The 25515-nt window shown below is 42.2% G+C and overlaps 1 protein-coding gene across 2 annotated transcripts in view; it reads left to right on the top strand.

Moving 5' to 3' along the window:
* The window catches only part of LOC149826795 (Melibiase family protein), a 165277-nt gene that overhangs the window by 27006 nt on the left and 112756 nt on the right, over positions 1-25515 (top strand). For both annotated transcript variants that reach the window (XR_016434796.1, XM_090018986.1), the window contains exon 5: positions 23168-23271. Coding sequence is in view for 1 of the 2 variants with exons in the window: in XM_090018986.1 (XP_089875112.1) it covers positions 23168-23271 (104 nt within the window). In the remaining variant the exon portion in view is untranslated. The remainder of the gene's footprint in view (positions 1-23167; positions 23272-25515) is intronic.

Below are 25515 nucleotides of genomic sequence, written 5' to 3'. Positions count from 1 at the left end.
GTCGACTCTGTAGGACTGCGCACACGAAGAGCCAGGATCCTTGCGAGGTATCCCTCTCCTTAAACGGAGGTATATCGCCAGCTCCCAACTGAACTCTTGTCGCAAGAGTGAGTGATAGATGTCTCTTGCATCCTCCACGAGGATGCCTTTAAGGCATACGCAAAGAGCAAGAACCTGCACGTCATCTGCAAAAGTAAGACAATACCAACACATATGCAAAAGCAAGAGCCTAGGCGCAACGACAAAGTAAAGGCGGTAAGCAGAAGTCCAACGCAAACCCTCGCACAACGCGCAACGGCAAGTAAAAACTGTAAGCAGGAGTGCAACGCAGAACCTTTCCACGATGCACAACGACAAAGTAAAGGAACTGTAAACAGGAGTGCAACACAAAACCTGTGCGCGATGCGCAACAGCAAAGTAAAGGACAAGGATCGCGAAACCGCGTCCTTGAGTTAAATGCGTACTCGTATAAATATATATGATATATATATGTATATATATTTATTTAATTGTCCTTTTTTAGTTAATTGAACTCAATTCAATTGTCCAAGTCTTCTGTGCAATCTTTGCCTACCTTTGAGAGTTGCAAGCTTGCTGTCGTCCGCAGATGTACGCGATTGGCGGCTCGGCTCGGGTCGCGGAGCGCGAGCAGGGTCCATCGTATGAGCTGCAAAAGTAACGATCTTAGCAAGCTAATACCAAAATAGAAAGTCAGGGGTACTATCGCCGTTTTGACGTAAGGGAAGCAGAGGCAGGGGCATCGTGCACATGCGCACCTGCTATAAGCACAAGAAGTAGGGGCACGGTCTGCGAGCCCCTGCTGACTTGCTGTCAGCAGACTCCGAGGAGGCAGGGGGTTGCACCCCTGCCCTCTTAAAGTGAGAGCAGGCAGGGTTGCGCCCTTGCCTGACAAAGCTGAAGAGAGGCAGGGTCAAAGCCCCTGCCTGTCAACAACGAATGAAGGCCCGCCTGATGCCAGGGAAAGGCGAGGCGAGGGGGCTTGCCCCGGCCTACCGAAAAACAGCGAAGGCAGGGGCGATGCCACTGCCTAACGAGAAAATAGGCACGGGGAGGGCTCGGCCCCCTCCCCGGCCGCAACAATGAGCAGGGAGGGGCTCGACCCCCTCCCCCGTCAAAATGAGCAGGGAGGGGGCTCAGCCCCTCCCCTGCCAACACAAAGAGCAGGGAGGGGGCTCAGCCCCTCCCCTGCCATGATAGGGAGCAAGGAGGAGGGGCTCGACCCCTCCCCTGCCGAACAGAGGGAACAAAGAGGTGGGGGAGGCGAGCCCCTCCTCTGCCGTAACAGGAGGCAGGGAGGAGGGCTCGGCCCCTCCCCTGCCTTGACAGAGGAAACAGAGGAGGGGAGGCGAGCCCCTCCTCTGCCGTAACAGGAGAACAGAGAGGAGGGGGGCGAGCCCCTCCTCTGCCGGAAGAACCACGAAGAGGCTGGGGCTCCGCCCTTGCCGAAAAATCCACAAAAAGGCAGGGGGCAGAAGCCCCTGCCAAAAAAGTGGGCTGACACAAGGAGCTCCGCTCCCTGGCAGCGACACGGGGCAGAGCCCCCTGTCGACGAATGGCGACGACAGGGGGCTCTGCCCCTCTGTCAGTCGACCCGAAGAAAGAGACAGGGGGGGAGTCCGCCTGCCGACGACATTTGGCTGAGCCCCCCTGTCGGCCGATCCTAAGAAAGGCAGTGGAGGTAACCCCCCTGCCGATGAGAGGCGACGGCAAGGGGCTCTGCCCTCCTGTCGATCGATCTCTCACGGAGAAGAAGAAGAGGTGGCGGAAGGAAAAGAAAAGGGGAGTGGAGGTGGGTGCGTACCTGGAGAGTCGCCGGAGCGGAAGGCGGTGGCGGTGGGTCGTCGGCGCCTTCGAAGCAGAGAGAAGGAAAGAGGTGGCCGGCGGCGAGTCTGGGGGTCGTCGGGTAGAAAGGCATCGCTGGCGAGGTCGCAGAGGGGAGGCAGTCGCCGACGAGGGTGGGCTCCAGTGGTGTTGTCGCCGGCGGCGGCCTGACAGGACTCTTCAGCAAATCACCGAAGACGAGGGAGAGTTGGGGGGTATCGGGGAGAGAGAACGAGAGAGAACGAGAGAGGAAGAAGGGGGCGGGGGTTCTCTTTGAAACCCCTGCCTCCTTGTCTTCAAAACACGGGAGGCAGTGCCTCCATTTGGGTCCGGGTCCGGATCCGACTCGAATCCTAACTTAAATTTTTTTTTCAGTTTATTACACTTGTCATGCATGAAATCTAAACATTCATTATAAGCAGGTCTGAAAATACGTGCACCAAACAGAATTTTAATCGAGCTCATTCAGCGCATTCAAGGTGCACAAATCTGAATATTTGCCATGCTAAATCTGATTCCACGTTAAGCATTTCACACTTGTGAATTTAGTCTAAATCCTTGGCATTCACTCTGTAATATCATGTATTCTCACACTTAGTTGAATTTGAGTTTTTCGAAAATTTGGCCAAGTATAGAAGAAAAATCGGGAAACTCCGCCTGTGTATAACTGTTTAGTTATACACTACCGGTCCCAAGCCCGGATAAAGGAGGAGGGTTGCGGTAGGCCTGTGACAGCCAGCATAAAAACTTAGTCATACCCTATGAAAATGAACCAATATGAGAATTTCGTTGGGGCGTTCCCTACTGAGCGACGCGCTGTACTCTCTAGGCCCGGAGGCAGTGATAAATGGGCAAGGGTTGCTAGGTCGTCGCCCAGAAGCGACGCGTCACACCGGCGCCCGAGTGTGGTGTCAAATAGGCAAGGGTTCCCTCACTTTCTTGGACGGGTGGGGGTAAAGAAGTTAGTCCAAGACCATAAAATTAGGTTAGCCACTTGGAACATAGGGTCTTTAACTGGTAAGTTGGTAGAGTTAGTAGATGTTATGTGTAGGAAAAAGATTGATGTTTTATGTCTACAAGAGACCAAATGGGTAGGTGAGAAAGCAAAAGTGATAGAACCTTGGGGATATAAGATTTGGTATACAGGAATAAATAGGAATAGGAATGGAGTAGGGATTGTTATGAGTCGTCAGTTTATAGATCATGTAGTTGAGGTCCGTAGGAAGGGTGATAGAATTTTACTTATTAAATTAGTATTAGGTACGGATATTATTAATATTATTATTGTTTATGCACCTCAAGTAGGTTTAGATGATTCCATTAAGCATCAATTTTGGGAAGATTTAGATGGAGTAGTACAAGGGATATCTTATGGAGAAAAGCTTTTCATCGGCGGTGACCTTAATGGACATGTAGGCATTAGTAGAGATGGATTTGAGAGTATCCATGGAGGCTATGGTATAGGAGAAAGAAATGAAAGTGGAGAAAGGATTTTAGATTTTTGTTTGTCCTATGATATGATCTTAGCAAACACTTGGTTTAGGAAGAGGGTGTCTCACCTAGTAACATTTAAAAGTGGGGTTAATACGAGTCAGATAGATTTTTTCGTACTTAGAAAGAGAGATAGGGGTTGTTGCATCGATTGTAAAGTTATACCAGGAGAAAGTGTAGCTACACAACATAGAGTCTTAATTTTAGATCTTAGAATTAGACAATGCCGCAAAAGGGATAGACATAGGATAGATCCTAGAATTAAGTGGTGGGCACTGAAAGGAGCTAAACAAGGAATGTTTGTAGAGCAGATAGTTAAGGAAGTTGATTGGTGTCTCGAGGAGGATTCAGAATCAATGTAGAATAAGATAGCGGGTGGCATGAGAAAAGTGGCTAAGGAGGTATTGGGTGAGTCTAAAGGCGGTGCACCACTAGGTAAGGATACATCATGGTGGAACGAGGATGTCAAATTAGCTATTAAGGTTAAAAGAGAGTGTTATAGAAATCTAAGTAAGAGTCGTGATAATGAGAATTTGGAGAAGTATATGATAGCAAAGAAGGAAGCTAAAAAAGTAGTTCGAAACGCGAGAGCTAAGGTATATAAGGAGGTTTATGACAAGTTGGATACCAAAGAAGGTGAGAAGGATATTTATAGGCTTGCAAAGACGAGAGATAGGAAATCGAGGGATTTGGGAATGGTTAGATGTATCAAAGATGAAACACAAAGGGTTTTAGTCAAAGATGAGGAGATTAAGGAGAGATGAAAAGATTATTTTGATAAGCTATTTAATGATAGTCATGCTCAAGATCTTGGAGACTTCTCCATTCCTTTTCATGAGATAAATCGTGACTTCATACGCAAGATTCAAAAGAAAGAAATTGCAGAGGCTTTGAAGAAAATGAAATCAAGAAGGGCAGTTGGCCCAGATGGTATACCTATCGAGGCTTGAAAATGCTTGGGAGAGAAAGGTTTAGAATGGTTGACAAATCTTTTTAACTTGATTTGGCGAACAGATAAGATGCCTAATGAGTGGAGGAAGAGTACTTTGATGCCTTTATATAAGAATAAGGGTGATATACAAGATTGCACAAACTATCGTGGTATAAAACTCATGAGTCATACTATGAAACTTTGGGAGAGGGTGATTGAGTCTAGGTTGAGGAAGGTTGTCATGATATCGGAGAATCAATTTGGTTTTATGCCTGGAAGATCAACTATGGAAGCTATACATCTTCTTAGACAACTTATTGAAAGATATAGAGAGAGGAACAAAGATTTGCATATGGTTTTTATTGATTTAGAGAAGGCATACAATAGAGTACCTAGGGACGTTCTCTGGTGGACAATGATGAAGAAAGGGGTTTCCCTAAAGTACATTAGTATAATTAAAGATATGTATGAAGGAGTAGTAACCAATGTCCGCACTTGTGGAGGGGTGACAACCAATTTTCCGATAACTGTTGGGTTACATCAAGGATGTGCTTTAAGCCCTTTTCTATTTGCGATAGTGATGGATGAGCTTACGAGATCAATTCAAGAAAATGTACCGTGGTGTATGTTGCAGAGTTACCAGTCGAGGAAGCGGGAGCGGGAAGCGATACGGGAAGCGGGAGCGGGAAGCGAGGCACTTTAAAAAATTTAGGAAGCGGGGAAGCGGGGGACCACTTAGAAGAAAATTCCGAACCGTCTCGGAAACGACCTAGGAAGCGAACCGGAAGCGACCTAGGAAGCGAACCGGAAGCGAGGGGAAGCGAAAAAAATGAAAAAAATGGGGAAGCGAGGGGGAAGCGAGGGGGAAGCGTGGGGGAAGCGCGCTTCCCATTTATGGGAAGCGCGTTTCCCATAAAAGGGGGACGCGCTTCCCATAAAAGGGAAGCGCGCTTCCCAAAAAAGGGGGACGCTTCCCTTCACGCTTCGGAAGCGCGACGTTTCGCGCTTCCGAAGCGCGCTTCGGGAAGCGCGCTTCGGGGAAGCGCGCTTCCCCTTTTGCCTAGGCGCTTCCGGTAACTCTGGTATGTTGTTTGCTGATGATATTGTTTTGATTGATGAGTCTAGAGTTGGGGTTAATGCTAAGTTAAAATTATGGAGACAGACATTGGAAGCTAGAGGTTTTAAGTTGAGTAAGAGTAAGACTGAATATATGGAATGTCGGTTTAGTAAGCAACGAAGTAGTGATGGGAGTGTAGTGAAGCTTGGTGAGCAAGAAATACCGGTGAATGATTATTTCAAATATTTGGGATCCATCATTCAAAAGTATGAAGAAATTGATGGAGATGTAAATCATAGGATAAAGGTTGGGTGGATGAAATGGAAAAGTGCAACTAGAGTGTTGTGCGATCGTAGAATGCCATTGCGGTTGAAGGGAAAGTTTTATAGGACGACTATTAGACCCGCTTTACTATATGGTACGGAATGTTGGGCTGCCAAGAGACATCATATTCAAAAAATGAGTGTAGCTGAGATGCGGATGCTTAGATGGATGTGTGGAAATACAATAAAAGATAAGATTCAGAACGAGGAGATACGTAAGAAGGTAGGTGTTGCACCCATTGAAAATAAGATGCGAGAGAATCGTTTACGGTGGTTTGGACATATTCGGCGAAGGCCTAATGATGCTCCAGTTAGAAGGTTGGAGAAATGGGAAAATATATTAGTTAAAAGAGGTCGGGGTAGGCCTAGGAAAACTTGGATGGAGATGATAGGAAAGGCTATGAATGCTTTGAACCTCACCGAGGACATGGCATTGGATAGAAATGATTGGAGGAAAAGGATTCTTGTGGAAGACCCAAAATGAATTTCTTTTTTGGTTCATATCGCTGACCCCAATTGTTTTGGGATGAAGGCGTAGTTGTTGTTGTTGTTTGTATAGAAGAAAAATCGGGTAAACCTCGATAATAGGTCAATGTTCTTTGAGTTTGGAATCAACCTAGGTCTCATCGACAAGGTCTAAACGAGCCAATTAAAAGGTGCGGATTTTTTTTATTTTTGACCTTTAAATTCAAGCAAAATTTGGGCGAATTTCGGAAGCGAAATTCAAAGTATATGTCGTTGGATGCGTTTCGGAATCTCGAGTTTAACGATATTTTACTTTTCCCAATCCAAGCTACGGTTGGCCCAAAAATAATTTTTTTTCAAAAAGGGACTGCCTCGACGATCGGGGTCCGAATTTGGATCAGACTGGATCCAATGCTTTTGATCTAAATTAACATGAATCTGGACTCTGTCCAAGACCCATATTAATTAGGATTTGATCCAGCCCAGGATCCAAATGGGGTTTGGATATGGATTTGGATTTGGATCTAGATCCAAACCCATACCCAACAATGATATAGCTGTAAATTTATTTTTATATTAAATTTAAAATCCAATTAAAGTTAAAAAGGCCCCCTGAGAGATAAGATACCCTCTGGAAGCTTTTGGAGGGTTATTTAGTAATAAATAATTCATAAATAATTAATTTATTATTTAATGGGTATTAATTCCGAATTTCAAAACTTACCTTATGGTTAATCTTGAGAAGAATCTACCCTAACCATGGAATGAGGAGAGAAAAAGGTAAGTAAAAGGGGTAAAGAAGAGAAATTAGTGAAAAAGGAAAGTAGTAAAAGGGGGTTTGAAAAAGTTAACAAAAAGAGGTTGAGAAAAAATAGGGAAAGTGGGATTTGGAGATAGAGTGGGACTCTATCTCCTGCCCACCATATGGGGAAACCCTAGAGGTGCATCACCTCTAGGGCTTCCTCAATAAAGAGAGAGAGAGAGAGAGAGAGAGAGAGAGAGAGAGAGAGAGAGAGAGAGGAAGAAGATGTGGGAAGAAGCATATGGGGTTCTTTTCACATCTCAAAAAAAAAGGTACGGGCCCTTTTCTCTTTTCAAATGGGAAAAAGAAATGTAAATTGGATTCTACGAAGTATGAATCCGATTCATTCTCCTTTGATATCTTGTTATTGATTCCCATTTCATGAAAGTAAAATCTGAAAAAAAGTTGGATAGATGAATTTGTATGCAGATCTGTCTACTTCAATAAGTAGATAGGTTTGCACAGATCAACCACATATAGTGTGGGCCGATTTAGACCGGTCTGACACACACACAGGTGGTGCGTCTTTGAAATAGATCGGCCATGACTGCCATACGCAGATCTGGCCCAAATCTGCTATAGGGTGATTTATAAAGTTCTTATTCAGTGCATAAAGAATCTGTGATTGATAAAGTTGATATTCAATGCATATTAATTGCTAAATCGGTGATTTATAGGATTATCATCCAATGCATAATGAATCTGTGTTTTATAAAGTGGTTATTCAATGCTTAATGAATGTTAAATCTGAGATTGATGAGGTTGATGTCCAATGCACAAAGTATGCTAGAATTAATATTCATTGTAAAGAGAATGTGAAATCTGCAAAAAAAAAAGAAAATACATATACTGAGATGTGTCATATTGTCCATGGTTCAACTCTTTACATATTTACATTTTGTACAAGAGCAGTTATATGTATTTTTTGCTATATGTAAAAACCGTGATTTTTTGCTATTATTTTTGTTTATATAATAAAATATTTCGAAATATGCAAATTGGGCCTAAGATCCACATTTCGGATCTAGGACCATAAAGGGGTATTTATGTATAAATAATATCATCTATGTTTATACTAAAAATAATAACAATATTAATAACAAATATTTAAAACAAAAATATAAATTTAACACAAGGATCCACAATTGGATCCAACTTGTGGATCCATATCGAATAGGTAAGACGCACCCAACTCGGGGTTGGTTTCCGGGTCCCGGGTTCGGACCCGGGCCGTGCCCTGTGTAACAAAAAAAGAACGTAAGTAAAAGGGGCAAGGGTCTGCCCGATAAAATGGAGGGAAGGCTGCGGTTAGGGTTCTGAATGAACCCTAACACGATGGAAGCAGGGGGCAGGGTCGTGCGAGGCCGCCGAAGGGAAAGGGGAGGAAAACCTATCCCCTCCTTCCTTTTCGGGGGTTCCCCTTCTTCAAATAGGGGATCCCGAATCCTGTTCTCCCTCTCTCATTCTCTCTCTCTCTGCCTTCCTCTCGAAGCCCCCTTTCGTAGCACCGGAGCAGACGAGGTTGGTGGGAGCGGTTTCCTCTTCGTTGTAGCACTGTCAAGGCTAGGTCGACCTTCCTCCCGCTGCATCAACCGCCTCCAAAGCGTTGGCTCTAAGGTACGGGTTCCCTCTTGTGAAAATGAATGAGAAATCGAACCCCAGTTCGATTTTGTGTTGTTTTTCTTTGGATGAAATCCTTGAAAAAAGATGGAGATACGGGGTGGATCGATGTCACGGCAGACTCAGCCGATTAGGTTGGCTGGTCAAGCCCCCCCCCCCCCCCCAAAAAAAAAAAAAAAAGAGATCGGTTGTTTCAGTTGCTGGTGGTAGGCGACAAGCCCAGCCGACTCAGTCGGCTAGGTGCTAGGTGCTGTGTTAGTTTTGGCAGGGCCCCAGCCGACTCAGTCGGCTGGGTGCTGGCTTGTGGTCTCAGGTAACAAATATATATATATATATATACATCATTTGGCTGGGTTGTTTAATAAAGGAAAAGGAAGAGGATTTGTATACTGTGTATGGGGTGAAACCGAGAAAAAAAATGTAGGCTTAATGGCCCACGAGCATTCGCTTCCATGTTGACCATGCATGTACCTCTAATGAAGACTGTTACATTTTCTTTGTATCTGATTTATCTCTGATTTTATTAAAGCGCTGGACAGTCAAGCAAATGTGCATAGTTACATTTCATGCCCTGTTGACAGATGGTTTATCATAAATGTGTTTGGAAGTCAAATTTGAAGCACAGGGGTATGGTGTGGTATGTCTAGGGAGTCGGCTGGACTGGGTGGCAGGTCCATGTGGCTGAGATTGTTTTGGGCTAGCCGGCCGGCCGGTTGTCCGGTTCAGGCATGTCATACCAAACCAACAGTTTAGGGATGTGCAAAGTATAATCGTTGGACCATGGTTGCCAGTTGAGGAAGCGGGAGCGGGAAGCGATACGGGAAGCGGGAGCGGGAAGCGAGGCACTTTCAAAATTTTAGGAAGCGGGGAAGCGTGGGACCACTTAGGAGCGATTCGGGAAGCGTCTCGGAAGCGACCTAGGAAGCGTCTCGGAAGCGACCTAGGAAGCGTCTCGGAAGCGAGGGGGAAGCGAAAAAAATAAAAATAAAAAATAAAAAATACAAAAAATTTGAAAAAACAGGGGAAGCGAGGGGGAAGCGTGGGGGAAGCGAGGGGGAAGCGTGGGGGAAGCGTTGGGGAAGCGATGGGGAAGCGTGGGGGAAGCGCGCTTCCCATTAAAGGGAAGCGCGTCCCCCATTAAAGGGAAACGCGTCCCCCATTAAAGGGAAGCGCGCTTCCCAAAAAAGGGGGACGCTTCCCCCCACGCTTCGGAAGCGCGACGTTTCGCGCTTCCGAAGCGCGCTTCGGGGAAGCGCGCTTCCCCTTTTAGCTAGGCGCTTCCGGTAACTCTGCGTTGGACAAAAGAAAAATGTAAATTTTATATATAAATATATATGCAGAATTTCAATTTGACATATGTAGTGCTATAGTTACGCAACAAATCATGAAAGTTTTGTCGCTATGCAATTGCTATATGACTGATGTTTCATTTAAACATGAACATGCATCACGAATGGGTTTGTTCACGTGCACACACACTCAAGGAAGTATGCATTGGCACAAACATGTGTATATTGAGGTAGGAAATACACGTGGCAAGGACGCATATGATTAGAAATTACATGTTCATGATTGGCTTTGTTTTGCATGGGTGCACGTATATTTGGCACATTAGCTTGGTGTTATAAATGACACATTGCTATGGTTTTGTACGTGATGCATCGATGGCCTAAATGGACCATCACCGGCCTGGAGGGTCGTGGACTTTGTTGTTTTTCATATTTATGTAAATGCATCACTTAAACCACACAAGTTGGTATTGCACACTACTGCACTGTTCTTGTTGTCCTCACGGGCTGGAGTCCCGTAATGGTCCTCGCAGGGGTGGATGCCAACTTTTACCTTTACTTTTGCATATGTTGTTGCAAAACTTAAAGAATTGACTTTTAATAAAATATTATAATTAAGAACAGTGTAATATATGTACTGAGATCTTCCATCTGGAGAATGGGCATCTTAGAGGTTCGGTTTTGGGGGACCATGAGGATACAAAAACTCCATGTGCTTCACTTTGACCCTTGAACCCGATATTGAGGTTCTTTCTCCTGGCCACGGTTTTAGGGAGAGTCCGTCACTTTACCTGGGGGTGGTGTGTTTTGATACAACTGTTGTATTTGGTACCAAGGAAGTGACACTTATGGGCGTGGAGTGTCCCTAGTGTCCCCGACATTAGATGTGGAGGTCTAATGTTCCGAAGGTGATTCAGTCGAGGGCTAAGTTTGAAACCCAGTAATAAATTACAAAATTGCGTGTTAAGCTACCCTTAGAACCTAACTCGGAAAAATTGTACCCGCTTGGTATATCCGCGGGCAACGGTAATTAAAAAGAGAAACTTAATTTGTATGTATTTAATAGGGCGTGCATATGGAAAGAAAAACTTTAATAAAAGACAATAAGGTGTTCATACATTGCACATAACTCATGTATAATCCTGCTATGCATTAGGACATGCATATTCCACTTATTCTCTTAATTATTATATGTTGTTGGATGTGTGATGGTTAATTTATAATGCATGTTGAATGCCTTGCTTACTTAAATTGAAATTTTTGCTGTTGATTAAGGATCTTGTATGCTTAATAAATGTTGCATGAATGCTAAAATTGGATTATGTAATTGTCATAATTGCATTTCTTTGGAAAATTGTATAAAATCATATCCGTGTTCTTTATGCTTACTTATTTTCATTAGAGGGATCTGTACGTAGAATTCTTCGGATTTCTAACCCCCTATTTTTATGGATTTTCGTAGGAGCAAGAAATCAGTGAAGCGACTGACGTCTGAGAAAGTCACGGGTGTCACGCACTTGCTAGACAGATCACAGATGGACAATGTGGTTCTACTTTTATTTTCTTTTCGTTTCACTTAGTTGTTATTACACTCTAAATAATTCATTTATGCAATTGTCTCTAAACTTATTTATCAATATTTCAATAAATGGTTAGTTTGGTTTGGACGATAGGTGTAAGCTCTCTTGTGGTTGGTTATTTTATCTAATTGGGAGTGAAACGGTAAAGGCCCCAGTTTTTTGGAAGGTTTCTGCAATGGTTTAAAAAGAAAAAAAAATCCGCATTTTTAAGTGGTGTGAGTTGGGGTCGTTACAATATATCATATAAACTCATGTGCTGAAAACAAATTTTTTCAATGCCCATCCGAATCCTGGGTTTCGGCTGGGCATATGCATGTGGCTGGACCCAACCAATTGTGTCGGCTAGGTAAGCCTTAGCAGGGCACCGACCCAGCCGAACTGGGTTCGGATGGGCCAGGTGCCTGCTAGCAAATATATATATATATATATACAGATTTTTTTTATCGTAGAGCATTTTTGCAGGCTCAGTTGAACCGGGTTCAGCTGGGCAACTGTTGAGCCTGTCAGGCCCAGCCGAACCAGGTTCAACTGGGCCAGACGGTGATGGCTAGTCCCAGCCGAACCAGTGTCGGTTGGGGCTGTTTGACAACCTGTCAAGACCAGCCAAACTAGGTTTGTCTGGAACCATGTCAAAGAAAAAAAAATAATATATGCATGTTACATTTTTTTTGGCAAACAGTGGCCCTGTCAAACCCAGCCAAACTGAGGTTTGGCTGGGCAGATATAGGGGCCTGTTAGTTCGGCTGGGCAGATATAGGGGCCTGTTAGTTCGGCTGGGCTGAACAAGGTCTGTCAGGCCGGGCCAGCCGACCTGAGTAGGCTGGGCCGAGCCATTTTCAAAAACAATATATATAGAGAGAGATATATAGATATATATACATATTGGGGTGCCTGCTAATGGTTTTAGATTTATGCATGTTAAAGTTCACATGTTGATTTTCCCTTATTATATGTTTAGCTTTTGATGGGATAAATATTCAGCCTGTGCACATAAATGTGCAGATTTAAGCATGTATAAGATTCTACTTTAATGTATTGTCATTGTCCAGATTTACACATGCTTATGCTATAAAAGTTCAGATTCGCATGAATGGGAGACTCATGTTATTTCTAGATTGATATATGTTAAAAAGTTTAGTATCATGCAAGAAAATATATAGACGTAGACATACATATGCAGTTTTGCGTGAACATGCATGTGCAGATTTTTATATGATATTTACTGAGCTGTTATGCATATGGCATGAAAACATTTGAAGGTGACTCTATATCTACCAATGTTGTCCCGTGTATGGGTAGCAATGGTATGGCCTCGATAGGTACGAGTGTCTTACCCCGAGCTTGCCCAAAATGGCAAGGGCATGTCGGTTATGCATGCTTTTGACATTTAAAGTGATGTCCACATAAATATGCATGAAATGAAAATGTACACCTTAGAAATTTGGATTTTTTGTTATGACACTTACCAAATCACATGGATAAGTTCATATTGATCATGAGAAGAATCCCGAAAATGAAAGTTGTATTTTGTATCAGGTGATCATATACATGAGAGGTTGGTTATTCATATATAACCTTGCTTAATATAAGTGAATATGCATTTAAGTGCATATTGAATGATTTCATAAGTGGCATGTTCATTATGGTTTTTGCCTTGGATGCATCGGTGGTCAAAATGGATCACTGTAGGCCGTGTGGGTCTTGAGCAGGTGTTGCTTCATGTTTAGTCTATGCATCGCAAAAATCAACTTAGTGTTTTTAAACAAATTGCACTGTTTCATGTAATAACGGGCCATGGACCCGTGATAAGTTTCGCATGTTGAATTACAAAATGAATGTTGTGCTTTTGCATGCTGAATTGCAAAACAAAGGATTGAATAAATCATTATTTTAAATGAAAAGATAAATGAAAAAACAGTGTAATTAATGTTTTCCTGGATATCCCTTCTCTAGTGTGGGAATCCTGAACTACGGTTTTGGGAAACCGTGAGGATACTAAAACTCCATGTGCGTTTGTACTCCTGAACCTAATTAGGTGGTTCACCTCCCGGCTACGCTTTTAGGGAGATTTCGTCACTTTGCCCGAGGGTGGTGTGTAGACACAACGATGGTTATTAGTATACCAAGAAAGTAGCATTAGTGGATGCTGATTTTCCTAATGTCCCAACATTAGATGCCGAATTTTAATGTTCCGATGAATGGTGTTGAATCCTGAAGTTGGTCGAGGGCCAAGTAGGAAACTCAGTATTAAAATACCAATTTGTGTGTTAAGCTACAACTGGCGATCTAACTTGAACTCGAAAATTGTTTACCCGTTTACAATAATAAAAAGAGAAACAAAATTGTGTGCATTAAATAAGGACATGCATACAAAAAAAACTCTGATAATAATTTAATAAGTTATTCATACATATGCATTGAATCCATGCATTTTATTGTTCTGCATTAGATCATGCAACTTTATTGTTTTTTCTGAAATAAGATATTCCTGGTTAAATAATTATTGTTCTCAGAATGCATAAATGATTCAATTGAAGCACGAGATAGTGGTTACATCTCTCTAATATACTGCGTGGATCCCATTTATATTCTTTTTTTCTTATTTGAGTTGATAGAGGGATTCGTACGCAGGATCTCGCATTCTGACACCCTACTTCTTGTGTTTTTCACGGTTGCTGAGACTCAGTGATGGGGCTTGCTACTTGTAACGCCCCAAAATTTTAACCCAAATTTAAGAGGATTTTTTTTTAAAACAACGGAAACAAGTAATATTATGGGGTTAAACATTCTGGAACATTACAGTGGAGAGAAAACCCAACACATTTGTTTCATTCCATTTATCAATGAAAATCATCAGAGTTAAAAACATAAAAGGAACTCAAACTATCCCTGGAACAATAAATCCAAAAATCTCGATCCGATGCCTCATCTCGCAATTGCTCATAAACCCTATTCTTTACCTGAAAAATAGTAAATTGATTGGAATTAGACTACCACGTCTAAGTAGGAAAACTGTAACTCTAAATGCAGGTACATCATGAGTCTAGTATGTGATATGGGTGTCAAGTGTAAATCTTTAAGATATACAATAGCACGTAAAGCAACAACAGTCATATACATGAGCAGGTAGAACATGGTATGCACCATTAATAAGCAAGTGAGGTAAGTTATGCAACAGCAATAACAATAACATGCATAACTTTCATGTAATAGTTCAATCATCTCATATTTACCCATTTCAGGATTTCAGTTCATTACAATTTCAAAATATAGAGCATGCTGAAAGAATATGCAAATGTCCCTTTAATAACTCCACTCACTGTGATACCTAACTGTTCTAAATAGTGTTTATATTATCTTATCTCGCGGGTACACACGGATCAAGGCAACCATCAAAGAAGAGAACGTTCAGGGATATATTATTCAAAGTTGTTCTATTAACCCCAACATTCTAACTGAGACTGAAAATCCTAAGGGAGCGACCAGTGACCGAGAGAACCTCCCAAAGGCCAAAACCAAAAACAGGATGCATCCCTAACTTCTGCAAAAGAACAAAGAGCTACCACCTAGGACATATTGGTAGTCCAGGTCCCCCCTCCCAACTCCGAGGACTGGGGACCATCGAGTTACTTTAGCTCGAAACAGATAAACACATGTCCCCGGAGTTTTGTACCACCTACCCTCTCCAAGGTAAGCCCGAATCTGAGTGGGTTAATCTTTTTATTTAATTATGTTCCCGAAGTATGGGGCATTTCCCCAACTTCCTTCTACTATCATAGCAGTAAAATTCCCAACCTTAGTCATTTTACCAAGGTGTATAAACCAGTCCCAGACCTTTGTCATATTGATTGCATAACCCACCCCAAAGTGCTTCGGTGCCTTTAAACCAGTCAAGCACGAATGCCCCGGTGCCTTTAAACCAGTCGGGCAACAATATTATATTTTCATTTTCATGTGGATTCATATCATAACTTCGATGGTCTATGTGTGACCCTCAACACCCTGGCTTGACATTCATATGTCTATAACAAACCGACCCATAGGTTCGGTTATCAAATCATCATTCATCATCATTATTATTATTTATTTATTCTTTAATAGAAAAATTGCCACAACGCCTCCATGTATAAATAGGGTGGCATGCATTAAAAGCTCTGCTAACAAGCAAAGACACTCTTGGTGTCCCTTATTGAGCATGCAGGGTAATCTTAGAGATTTGGTAATACAACTATATACATTTTTCCAAACACCTTCTCATTTGAACATTCCACAAGATATACAGCTTAGTTGGCATTTAATACTTTCAGCAAATATGTAGTGTTAGGCAATAGTATTTCAGAAAAATATATACAGTTTAACATGCATATGAACATTGGAGAATAAACATCTTCATGGCCATTTGCACCTTCTAGATGATATACACTTAATGGCATTTTGCCTATTTTAAGGAATATGCAATTGAACATGCTAAATTATGCAGCTTAGTATATAAAATTGAATATCATTTTACCATTCAACTAAATAAGCATTTGAGCATTAGCTTAATATACAGCTTCATGTAACAGTGAATAACAACCTAATATGCAATTAAGTTTGCATTGAATATCAACTTGATATGCAGTTTTGTACGAAATTGAACATACACTTACTATGCAGTTACATAGGCATTGCATCTAACTAATATGCAGCTTCATATGGACCCGAGCATCCACCTATAAGCATCTAAATAGGAATTTGCATATCAACTGAATATGCATGTAAATGTTAACTTAAATTTCAACTTAACATGAATCCAACTAGATTCTCATGTATACTTGCTTCCAAGATTTCTCCCACAACAGATTACCAGGTATGTATTGTAACGCTCCAAAATTTCGACTTGTGATTTCGAAAACCTTATCGAAAAACCTTTCAAAGATTTAAAGTTTAATATTTAAAAACAACAGCGGAAGACATTTAGAAAGGGACACAAGTCAACAATCCTGGGTACGTTAGCTGAAAAACCATTATTCACATGTACAACATCTTAAAGGAATTTAAGAAATAAGGCAATCGATTAAAATCTGCAGTTTATTACAAAATGGGTCTTTTATTCCAAAGTTCAATAAATCTAAGAAAAACTCTAAAAAGTCCCAGAGCCAAGCCGCCAGCAGAAAGAAAATGAATCTTGATCCACGTTGCACCACGCCATCGGCCGCCAGTGAAGTCCTACTCCTCTCCTGCCCATGAAATGGGTCAGTTTCATAACAAACTAGTAGGTGCACGAACAGATAAGTAGAATGAAAATAAAACAGGATATTCATGAGATAAGCAATTATGATATTTAAGCAATTAAAGCAGTTGTAGTCTATTCTAGCAAATGTAATAAGTGCAAAGAGAAGCAGTGTAAGTCTCAGTCATCCATATCTATTCATGAATATATTATTTAAGTTCTGATATTAACTGGCCTGTAGGTACGCACAGACGCGAAACGTAGAAACAGCCGAGACCAATCCGGGGGTTTATTATGTCAGGTGTTTTCATTAACCAGGATGGTTGACTGAGTCCGCTCCTAAGGGGACGGTCAGTGACCAAGAGAGTAAATCCCCAAAGGCATTCGTGGCCCATGGATGCATCCAACTTCTGCAGAAGTGCCTGGGAGTTACCACCTAGGATAAATTATGGTAATCCCAATTCCCCTAACTCCGATGACTGGGAAAAACCGAGTCTTTTGCTCGTGGGGTGGTTGTTAACAACCTGTCCATCGGAGTCTTTGTACCTTCCATCCTCTCCCTTGATGAACCGTGAAGATCGGATGGGTACGACGGGGGTTTCTTAACCGTCGTCCCATCTTATATGCTCTGGTCCATTAGACCCACTCGAGCATCTTGCCTGTGAAGGCGAAATGGTCACCATTTTATGTGATCTCAGCATTTTGCTAATAACATTCATCGAGGTTGCCACAACCTCATCATCCCACCATCGTAACCCACATGGGACGTACTTGTCCAAAAGTACGATCGTACCTTCCTAGAGGTACAACTACTATGAGAGGGCAACATAAAATGTTCTATGATACTTTTGGTTCATGCATGTATTGCCTTATGAGCAAATGGGCCTGTGGAGGCCGGTATTATCTCATTGATATCAATAAAGAGTTGCTTGATCACTTCGAGGTACTCAATGACCCCCAGTACTATTTGTATCATACCTGTCTTCAGTTCTAATGATAGTAATTTGTGGGTTTCTCGATAGATAACCCATCACAAAGTTTTGTAAAAATCTGTATTATACTTGGCATACTCGAATACTAAGAAACAAGAAGTCTCATACAAGATTCATCAGGCAATAACCAATAATGCATCTATAGTAACTTATAACAGTGAGCAAGGCGGAAATACAATAATAAGATCTTTCTAGCAAGGAGTCTACTCGTAGAGCTCACAATAAGCATGTAATTTCAAAACAAATACGGGAGTGGAAACACCATACAGACACTCACCAGTTAAGAAATTCTACGAGTAAGAATGCATGTCAAATAAACTATTCTATCACAGAATCCTTATAATTTATTTCATTCACACAAACCCTTCGTGCGACTTTCCCCTACCTCGGGATGTCGTGCAGTTGCGTGCGTCTACGCGTGTAGATGATACGAGGCTCGGGCCGCGGAGCCAGAGCGGGGGTCCGATACGAAGTCTGCAACAGTGCTGCGTTAATTATCATGCGGAGCAAAAGAAAGACAAACCTGCCTAAGGAAAAGAGAGGCAGCAGAGGTGTGCCCCTGCTGGCCGAAAACAGACAAGCGGCGGGGGAACAAGCCCCTGCCTAAACATAGCGTAGCGGCAGGGGCCAACCCCTGCCGACAGCCACCAAGTGGCAGGGGCTGAGCCCCTGCCAACGGCACACAGTGGCAGGGGCTGAGCCCCTGCCGACAGCAAAGGATGGCAGGGGGCCAGCCCCTGCCGGAAGCATAAGGATGGCAGGGGGCCAACCCCTGCCAGAAGCACATGGATGGCAGGGGGCCAGCCCCCTGCCGAAAGCACAGGTCGGCAGGGGCCAACCCCTGCCGTCAGCACGAAGTGGCAGGGGCTGAGCCCCCTGCCGACAACCCAGGTCGGCAAGGGCCAGCCCTGCCGACAGCACCAGACGGCAGGGGGCCCAGCCCCTGCCGAAGGCACAGGTCGGTAGGGGCCAACCCCTGCCGACAGCACGAAGTGGCAGGGGCTGAGCCCTTGCCGACAATACAGGTCGGCAAGGGCCACCCCTGCCGACAGCACCAGACGGCAGGGGGCCCAGCCCCTGCCGAAAACACAGGTCGGCAGGGGCCAACCCCTGCCGACAGCACGATGTGGCAGCAAAAAGGGGTGCCGCAGGGGCCACCGGTCCCCTGCCGGCACTCCGGCGATTCGCAGAGGGAGACGGGGATGACAGGGGCCGCGTAGGCCACCTGTCAGGGCCATGGCGACACAGAGAGGCGGTGGGAGGCCGCGGCAGTGGCTGTGAGCCACCTGCCGGCCTCCCGGCGAGGTGACAGGGAGGGGGGTCGCAGGGGCCTCAGGTCCCCTGCCGGCACTCCGGCGATCCCCATCGAGAGAAGGGGACGACAGGGGCTGCGTAAGCCACCTATCGAGGCCCCGATGGTACAGGGAGGCAGTGGGAGGCCTGCGGCAGCGGCTGCGAGCCTGCCGGCCTCCCGGCGAGGTGACAAGGAGGGGGGTGAGGAAGAAAAGAGGGAGGAGAAGAGAAGAACGGCGTACCTGGGGGGGGGGGGGGGGGGGGTGGTTCCCGGCGTCGGCGGCGGGCGCAGCAGGGAAGGAGACCGGCGCGCGGGAGGAAGCTCGAGAGGGCTGCGAGAGGGAGGCGAGACTCCCCTCGCCCTCCGACCTCTCTCTCTTAAAGGCGAAGGGGGCACCGGAAGGGGAAACCCCTGGTGGGTTTCCCAAATCCTCCCGCAAGAGAAGGGGGAGAAGGGGGGGGGGAGTTGCGGCGCCCGAACGCTCGGGTTTCTTAAAACCCTAAATAAAAAGGGGCCCGGGTCGGGTCGGGTTCGGACCCGACCCGGCCCGGGTCCAAACAGATTTTTTTTTTTTTTTTAAATGGGGTTTTACATGTATATTCAGAAATAGCAAATGTTTCAATCCGTTACCAAACAATTTTAACGATCCCCTAAAATAAGCATGTTGATTCTTAATCCTATCACATGATGTTGTGAACCTATAGATTTCATTTAATAGAGATTACCGATATCACATATAGGGCTAGTCAAACTAATTTTTTTTTTTCAGAATCCTATGATGAAACAACAAAATAGATTAACATTGATCCTCCTTTGAGATCCAATAATAGTATAGCTAGTATGACCATTTTACAGAAATCAACAATTGAGAGAAGTCTACATTTTCAGAGCCACACTTAGCACACCATAATTACAAATAGGTTTTTATCACTCTTATTAACATAGCACGCAAGCCAATAACTCAAGTACCCACGTTGGGTAACTCATTCATATATTGCCCTCTTAGGCAAAGCACATATCCATACATCACTATATACTCCATCGTATGTGTGAAACTAATTTAAAAACCCCATTCCTCAACACAACTATCATACCACATTCCAGTAGTTCAAATAATACATTTTCTGACAGAAACAAAAAAAACAGTTTAAGCAGATGTAGATCTGTCCCGACACCAGAGAAGCCTGGCGAATGCAATTCACTGTTTTAAGCATATTACAAAGTCTGATCTGTTGTTTCAACCTTGAAATCACGTGAACCAGATTCTAGCTTTCTTGAAAGCCATGTGGTATAATCACAGAACCACTATCTGAATGTATAGTTATTTAAATGCATAAGAGCCTAAGTCAATTCCAAAATCCGATACAGAGTTTTAACATCATATGTATTTATAAAGACCTATAAGTGTTTAGTTTATAATCCTCTAATCAATTTAACCAACCTATGAGGCATTTCAAACTCAAGTCATAATATATACTTTTGTCAAGGATATGCAGATCAGAAACTATCAATAAAGTCAGTTCGCGAGGCTGGTTGAATTGTACACCAATCTATTGACCTGAATTGAGCATAAGGATGCCGTAATTTACAAGTGAAACAATCATGATCGGTTAGCAGAAATTAATTTAACATGCTTATATTCTCAAAATGAACAGACACAAGAATCAGTTAACATAATTTACTATAAGTAAGCTATACGTTCAGAATGAAACCGACACATTCGGCTAACCAAGAATTTACCTAGGGATGAAATGTGTTACCGAATAAAACTAACATGATCGACCAACCGAACTCACATCGACAGGGTATGTGTTATGTGATAAGACTAACATGATCAATCAACAGGGATTTCATCAGCATGATAAAGCATACAAAAATTTCAACGTTTCCTCCACCCAAATACTGGAATGAACACCCCTAAATTATGTCATCTAACCCCCAAGAATCGAACCCCCAAATCTGAGGTTATCAAATACAAGAAATCGGAAACCCCACGGCTGGGGCGATCCAGTGCTTCAGCCGAAACCCCAAATCGATCGGATTTGAGATTTTCCAGGTTAGGGTTATGCAAGAACCCACAAATCGATGGGATCGGATATTGCCGATTTAGGGTTTGGCAAGAACCCACCCAAATTCGAGACTTAGGCTTTTCCGGCAGCCAAAAATCTCGTCTGACACTCGGTGCATGCCAACCACAAGGTTTCTCCTTGACCAACCCAATCACACCCAGACTAATTCAATACCCAGCAAGAAGAGATACAGGAATCCTACCTGTTTCGGCGCTCATAGGTTGTTGTCGCAGAAGGAGGGCCGCCGGCTCCGGTGAGGGTGGCTGCTGCAGCGAGACATCGAGAGTTGAGGAAGTATGCGAGGGAAGGGGAATCGGCAGCGGCACTGCTGGCTGCTGGAAAGGAAACGGGAGGGGAAGAGCGCAGGGGAAGATGCAGAGGGTGTCGGCTGCCCCTGCTGGCGCGTGCAAAAACGAGAGGGAGATGGGAGGAAGAGGAAGGCATGAGAGGAAGAGAGGTGTGGGAGGGGAGTAAATAGGGCAGGTGGCCCCGAAACGGAAGGAGGTAGTTACCTCCTCCTCCCGGCGGCTGCGCACACCCCTTCCCCTTTCACGCCATGGCCCTGCGTTAGGGTTCACTCAGAACCCTACGCAGCATATCGGGAAGCCCAGTATCGGGTAAAAAAATTTTAAACACTTACCTTGCGTACGCGGGGCGCGGCTCGGGTCTGGATCCAAGACCCGGGATCTAACCGAGTGTTGGATCCGCGTCCCTTTTGCGATGTGGATCCGTAAGTTGGATCCATATGGATCCAACCGTAAATTTATTAAAATTATTTATATATATTATTTATCTATTTATTTCTAATATATGTATATGATATTATATATATGGACCCGATTTGATATGGGTCCCGGATCCGAATCATGGATTCCAGCAATCTATTATAGATCCAACATTAAAATTTTAATTAGATCCATACAACATTAGAATCTCCGAGGTCCAGGATCCAAATGTTGTAATGTGGATCCACCCCTCACATATGCTATTACAGACCCCTCTAAAATGTTATAGATCTGATATAAAAAATTTTCTTATTAAGAATTTGAATTAAACTTTGTTGATCCGCTTCATTCATCCTGGATCCAATATCAAATTTGATCCCGATAATGAGGATCCATTACCAAAAATCCAATCCATTTAACCGAAATCCATTATTAAATATTCATTTTAAGGTTCGTGGTCCGATATCTAAGATCCGAATGGAATATCGGAGTTCTAAACAGGATATTTGGGATCCAATATTGAAGATCCAAATAGGTTATCCAAGATCCAATTACAAATAAATAATTAAAACAATAAAATATTCTTGTATCACCTTAATGACTTAAAAATCTAAGTTTATTTATCTGATAAAAATCGCGGGTATTACACTACTGCAGAGTGCTACGAGGTCTATATGACTGCTAGACAGTATTTAGTTTGGACAAAGGGGCTCTACTTTAGAAACTTATTCTTATTATTGCTATTGTTATTATTATTCATGTTCATGTTTCTAGACATTTCATATTTTATTGAATAAAATTATATTGCTTTCAGTAATGGTAATGTAAGATCCCTTGTGGTTGTGAATGTGATTACGACTCTAAGGCCCCGGGTTTCTGGGAATGTTTCCGTAATTATTTTCAAAAAAAAAAAATTGCCAATTTTTAAAAGGTCGGAGTTGGGGTCGTTACAAGCGGTCAAGAACCCAATTCCTATGACGTGAGAATCCTGATTCCGATGATTGAGAATATTGATTCACTGATAAATCCCAATTCTCTTACATGGGAATCCCGATTCTCATGACTCAGAATCCCGATTCTCATGACTCAGAATCCCGATTCCCTTAGAAATCCTAATTTTCTTAGGAATCTTGATTCCTATTCACACGATTTCACATGTTGCTTCCTAAAAGATTCTCCATACTACTTCCTGCTTCCCGAATCCTCTAAAACTTTGAAATAGTTCTTCCTGATTTTGATTCCTTTACTGCTTTCCAGTTTTGGTTCCCAATCTGGCAACCATGGTTTGAAGAAATCTTTCCACTTAGTATGGTTCTGTAAATGCTAGAAGGCTATCATAGCCAATGGTCATATTAGATAACTTGTCTTGGGAAAGCCCTCACCTAAATAATGATTTCATTTAAAGATGTGAAGCTTTTCTCCTTAATTACTGGTTTTGTGCATACTTTTGCATAATGGTATGATTTATTTTGCAGGGTCAATTAGTACCTGATCCAAAGACTTTCCCGTCTGGGATCAAGGCTTTAGCTGACTATGTACATGAAAAGGGTCTCAAGCTTGGTATTTATTCTGATGCTGGGTAGGTATTCTTCAGGAAGGTTAGATGAAGTCAGAGCTTCTATTTCATGATGATGGCAATATTTGTATCTTCCTGGGTTTATATTGAATAATTAAATGATTAATCTTTAGCTCAGCAGATTGCTCATTTTCATCCCAAGAAATATTCAGGTTAGCCTAGAAATTGTTTCTTTTGGATTTCCATTCCAGATAAGGTCTGCTGGATTAGTGTTGGTAGTTTTTTTTTTACTTTCTTGCAAATTGACTTGTTAGAGATCAGATGTTGCAATTTTTTCTCCAAATATTCTTTGTAAAATTTATGTGAAGATTTTACATATTGTTAGTTATTATTCCCAGTGAATTGGTGACAACCATAGTGAACGATCTCGTTCTGGGGGATTTCTCTGTCAGGTCTTTCTTGGGAGTTTTTTCTGTTTGAAAAATAAAAAATGTAAAGAAAAAATTAAAAAAAGGATAAGAAAGAATAGGTTTTTAGCAGTATTTTTCTTATAAAAATATAAGGAGATCATTAGATTTTTTTAAATAAAGGAAACAAAAAATCAGAAAAAATATGTACTTAAAACAAATAAAATAAGACAAGGCTTTAAGATATTAAGATACTAATATAATGACATTTATATTATCATCAATATTTTGAAGTTTTTATTGGCTACTACAGAGAACCCAATAACATCGGGTTGTTTTCAAAATAGAGGTGATATTGGTGACTATGGTCACAACCAATTGATTTCTGTTATGTAACTGTTAAAATATATAGTTATATTGTATATGTGACTATATTTCTTGATATATCTTGATGTAATTTAGTCTGCCTATCAAGGGCATTTTGGTCATTTCATACAGGGTATTTTGGTATTTTAGTCTGCCCACCAGGGCCATTTTGGGCATTTCATACAGGGGTATTTTGGTCATTTAGAATATGTATTTTCTTTTTCCTTTTATTTCTTTCTTGTATTTTTTTTAATGGGTATTGTTGTCATTGCACCCATTATATACATTGGGGCATCTCCCAACAGTCATAAATTTGACCGTTGGGAGCTTCCCAATGTCTATAATGGGAGCTCCCTTGGTCTCTCATTTGTATATAAATAAGGCTCAAAGGTCTCTTTGTATTCTCATGCTTTTCTTAAAGCTATTCATTAATAAAATTATATTTTTTATGTTCTTGTCTCTTTTGAGACTATTTAGCACTTATGTGCTTGTGTTGTGCCATAGTGCATTATTTTCTTGCTTGGTGACCGTGTGTTCTCGTTGGATCATTCTCTTTTGGGGCTCCCATACACTTCATTACAGTAACAATAGATTTGATTGGACTTCCTAGTTCTGATATTCTTGTCATGTGTGCTTTTATTTTCCAAAAGTGACATGCTTTTGTTTATGTAGATTCCGATAATTTTCATGTATGTATAATCTATATGTTGGGTAGATCTTCCTAGGAAATAGTTTAACAGGACTTGTTGTAAAAGTAGATTTGAACTTGCACCCTTGATGTATTGGAGTTGCATAAGGTTTTTATGTTCATGAAGCAACTTGATGAAGCTGGTTCATATATCACATTACAATTGAACTTACCCAGTGGATTGTATTTCTAAGTGGTTGGTTCATTGAATGATAAAGAACTTTGGTTTGTGTTGGCATGTCTAATGTCCACATTTATAACAAACTGAAGGTAAAATTTTTATGAATCTACGGCTGTTATTAGTTTTCTCATATAGTGACCATTTTGGTCATAATTATGTTATTGTTTTTACATAGTTACTGGAAGCTTCTTGCTACATGGGGAAGCTCGATTCCCCAGAAGCATGCTTTGGAAGCAAGAAACTCCTTGCTTTCTGAAACAAAGGGAAAGCTTTGGGAGACCCACTTCTGAAATATGCAAAACGTGCTTCCCCCATAGCTTCCAAATAAATTCTATCTTGCTTCCTTAATGTTTTTATCTCGTAGCTTTCCACTTGGTTCCCCCTCACTCCCTACGTTTTTCATATTAAAAATAATAAAGTTTTTATAACAAGAGTGGAGTGTTGATTTTATATCATTTTATACTCGTTTCCATGCTATTTCTTATTCGCTTTCACTCCCATTTCATGTTGATTCCTATGCATTTGCTTTTCGCTTTTCATGTGCTTCCATAATCGGTTCACATCCGTATCCCACTTCCCTTTTCATACTACTTTTTAACACTCGTTTTCCTACTTCTACTTCATGCATCGATTCTTGTATCCAATTTGTTTCTTGGTAACTATGG

This window comes from Nuphar pumila, chromosome 10 (genome assembly GCF_984573655.1).
Source record: "Nuphar pumila chromosome 10, dmNupPumi1.hap1.1, whole genome shotgun sequence".
In the NCBI taxonomy this organism is placed as follows: domain Eukaryota; kingdom Viridiplantae; phylum Streptophyta; class Magnoliopsida; order Nymphaeales; family Nymphaeaceae; genus Nuphar; species Nuphar pumila.
Note: the sequence above shows the minus strand (reverse complement) of the source record. Positions and strands in the feature narration are given on the sequence as shown.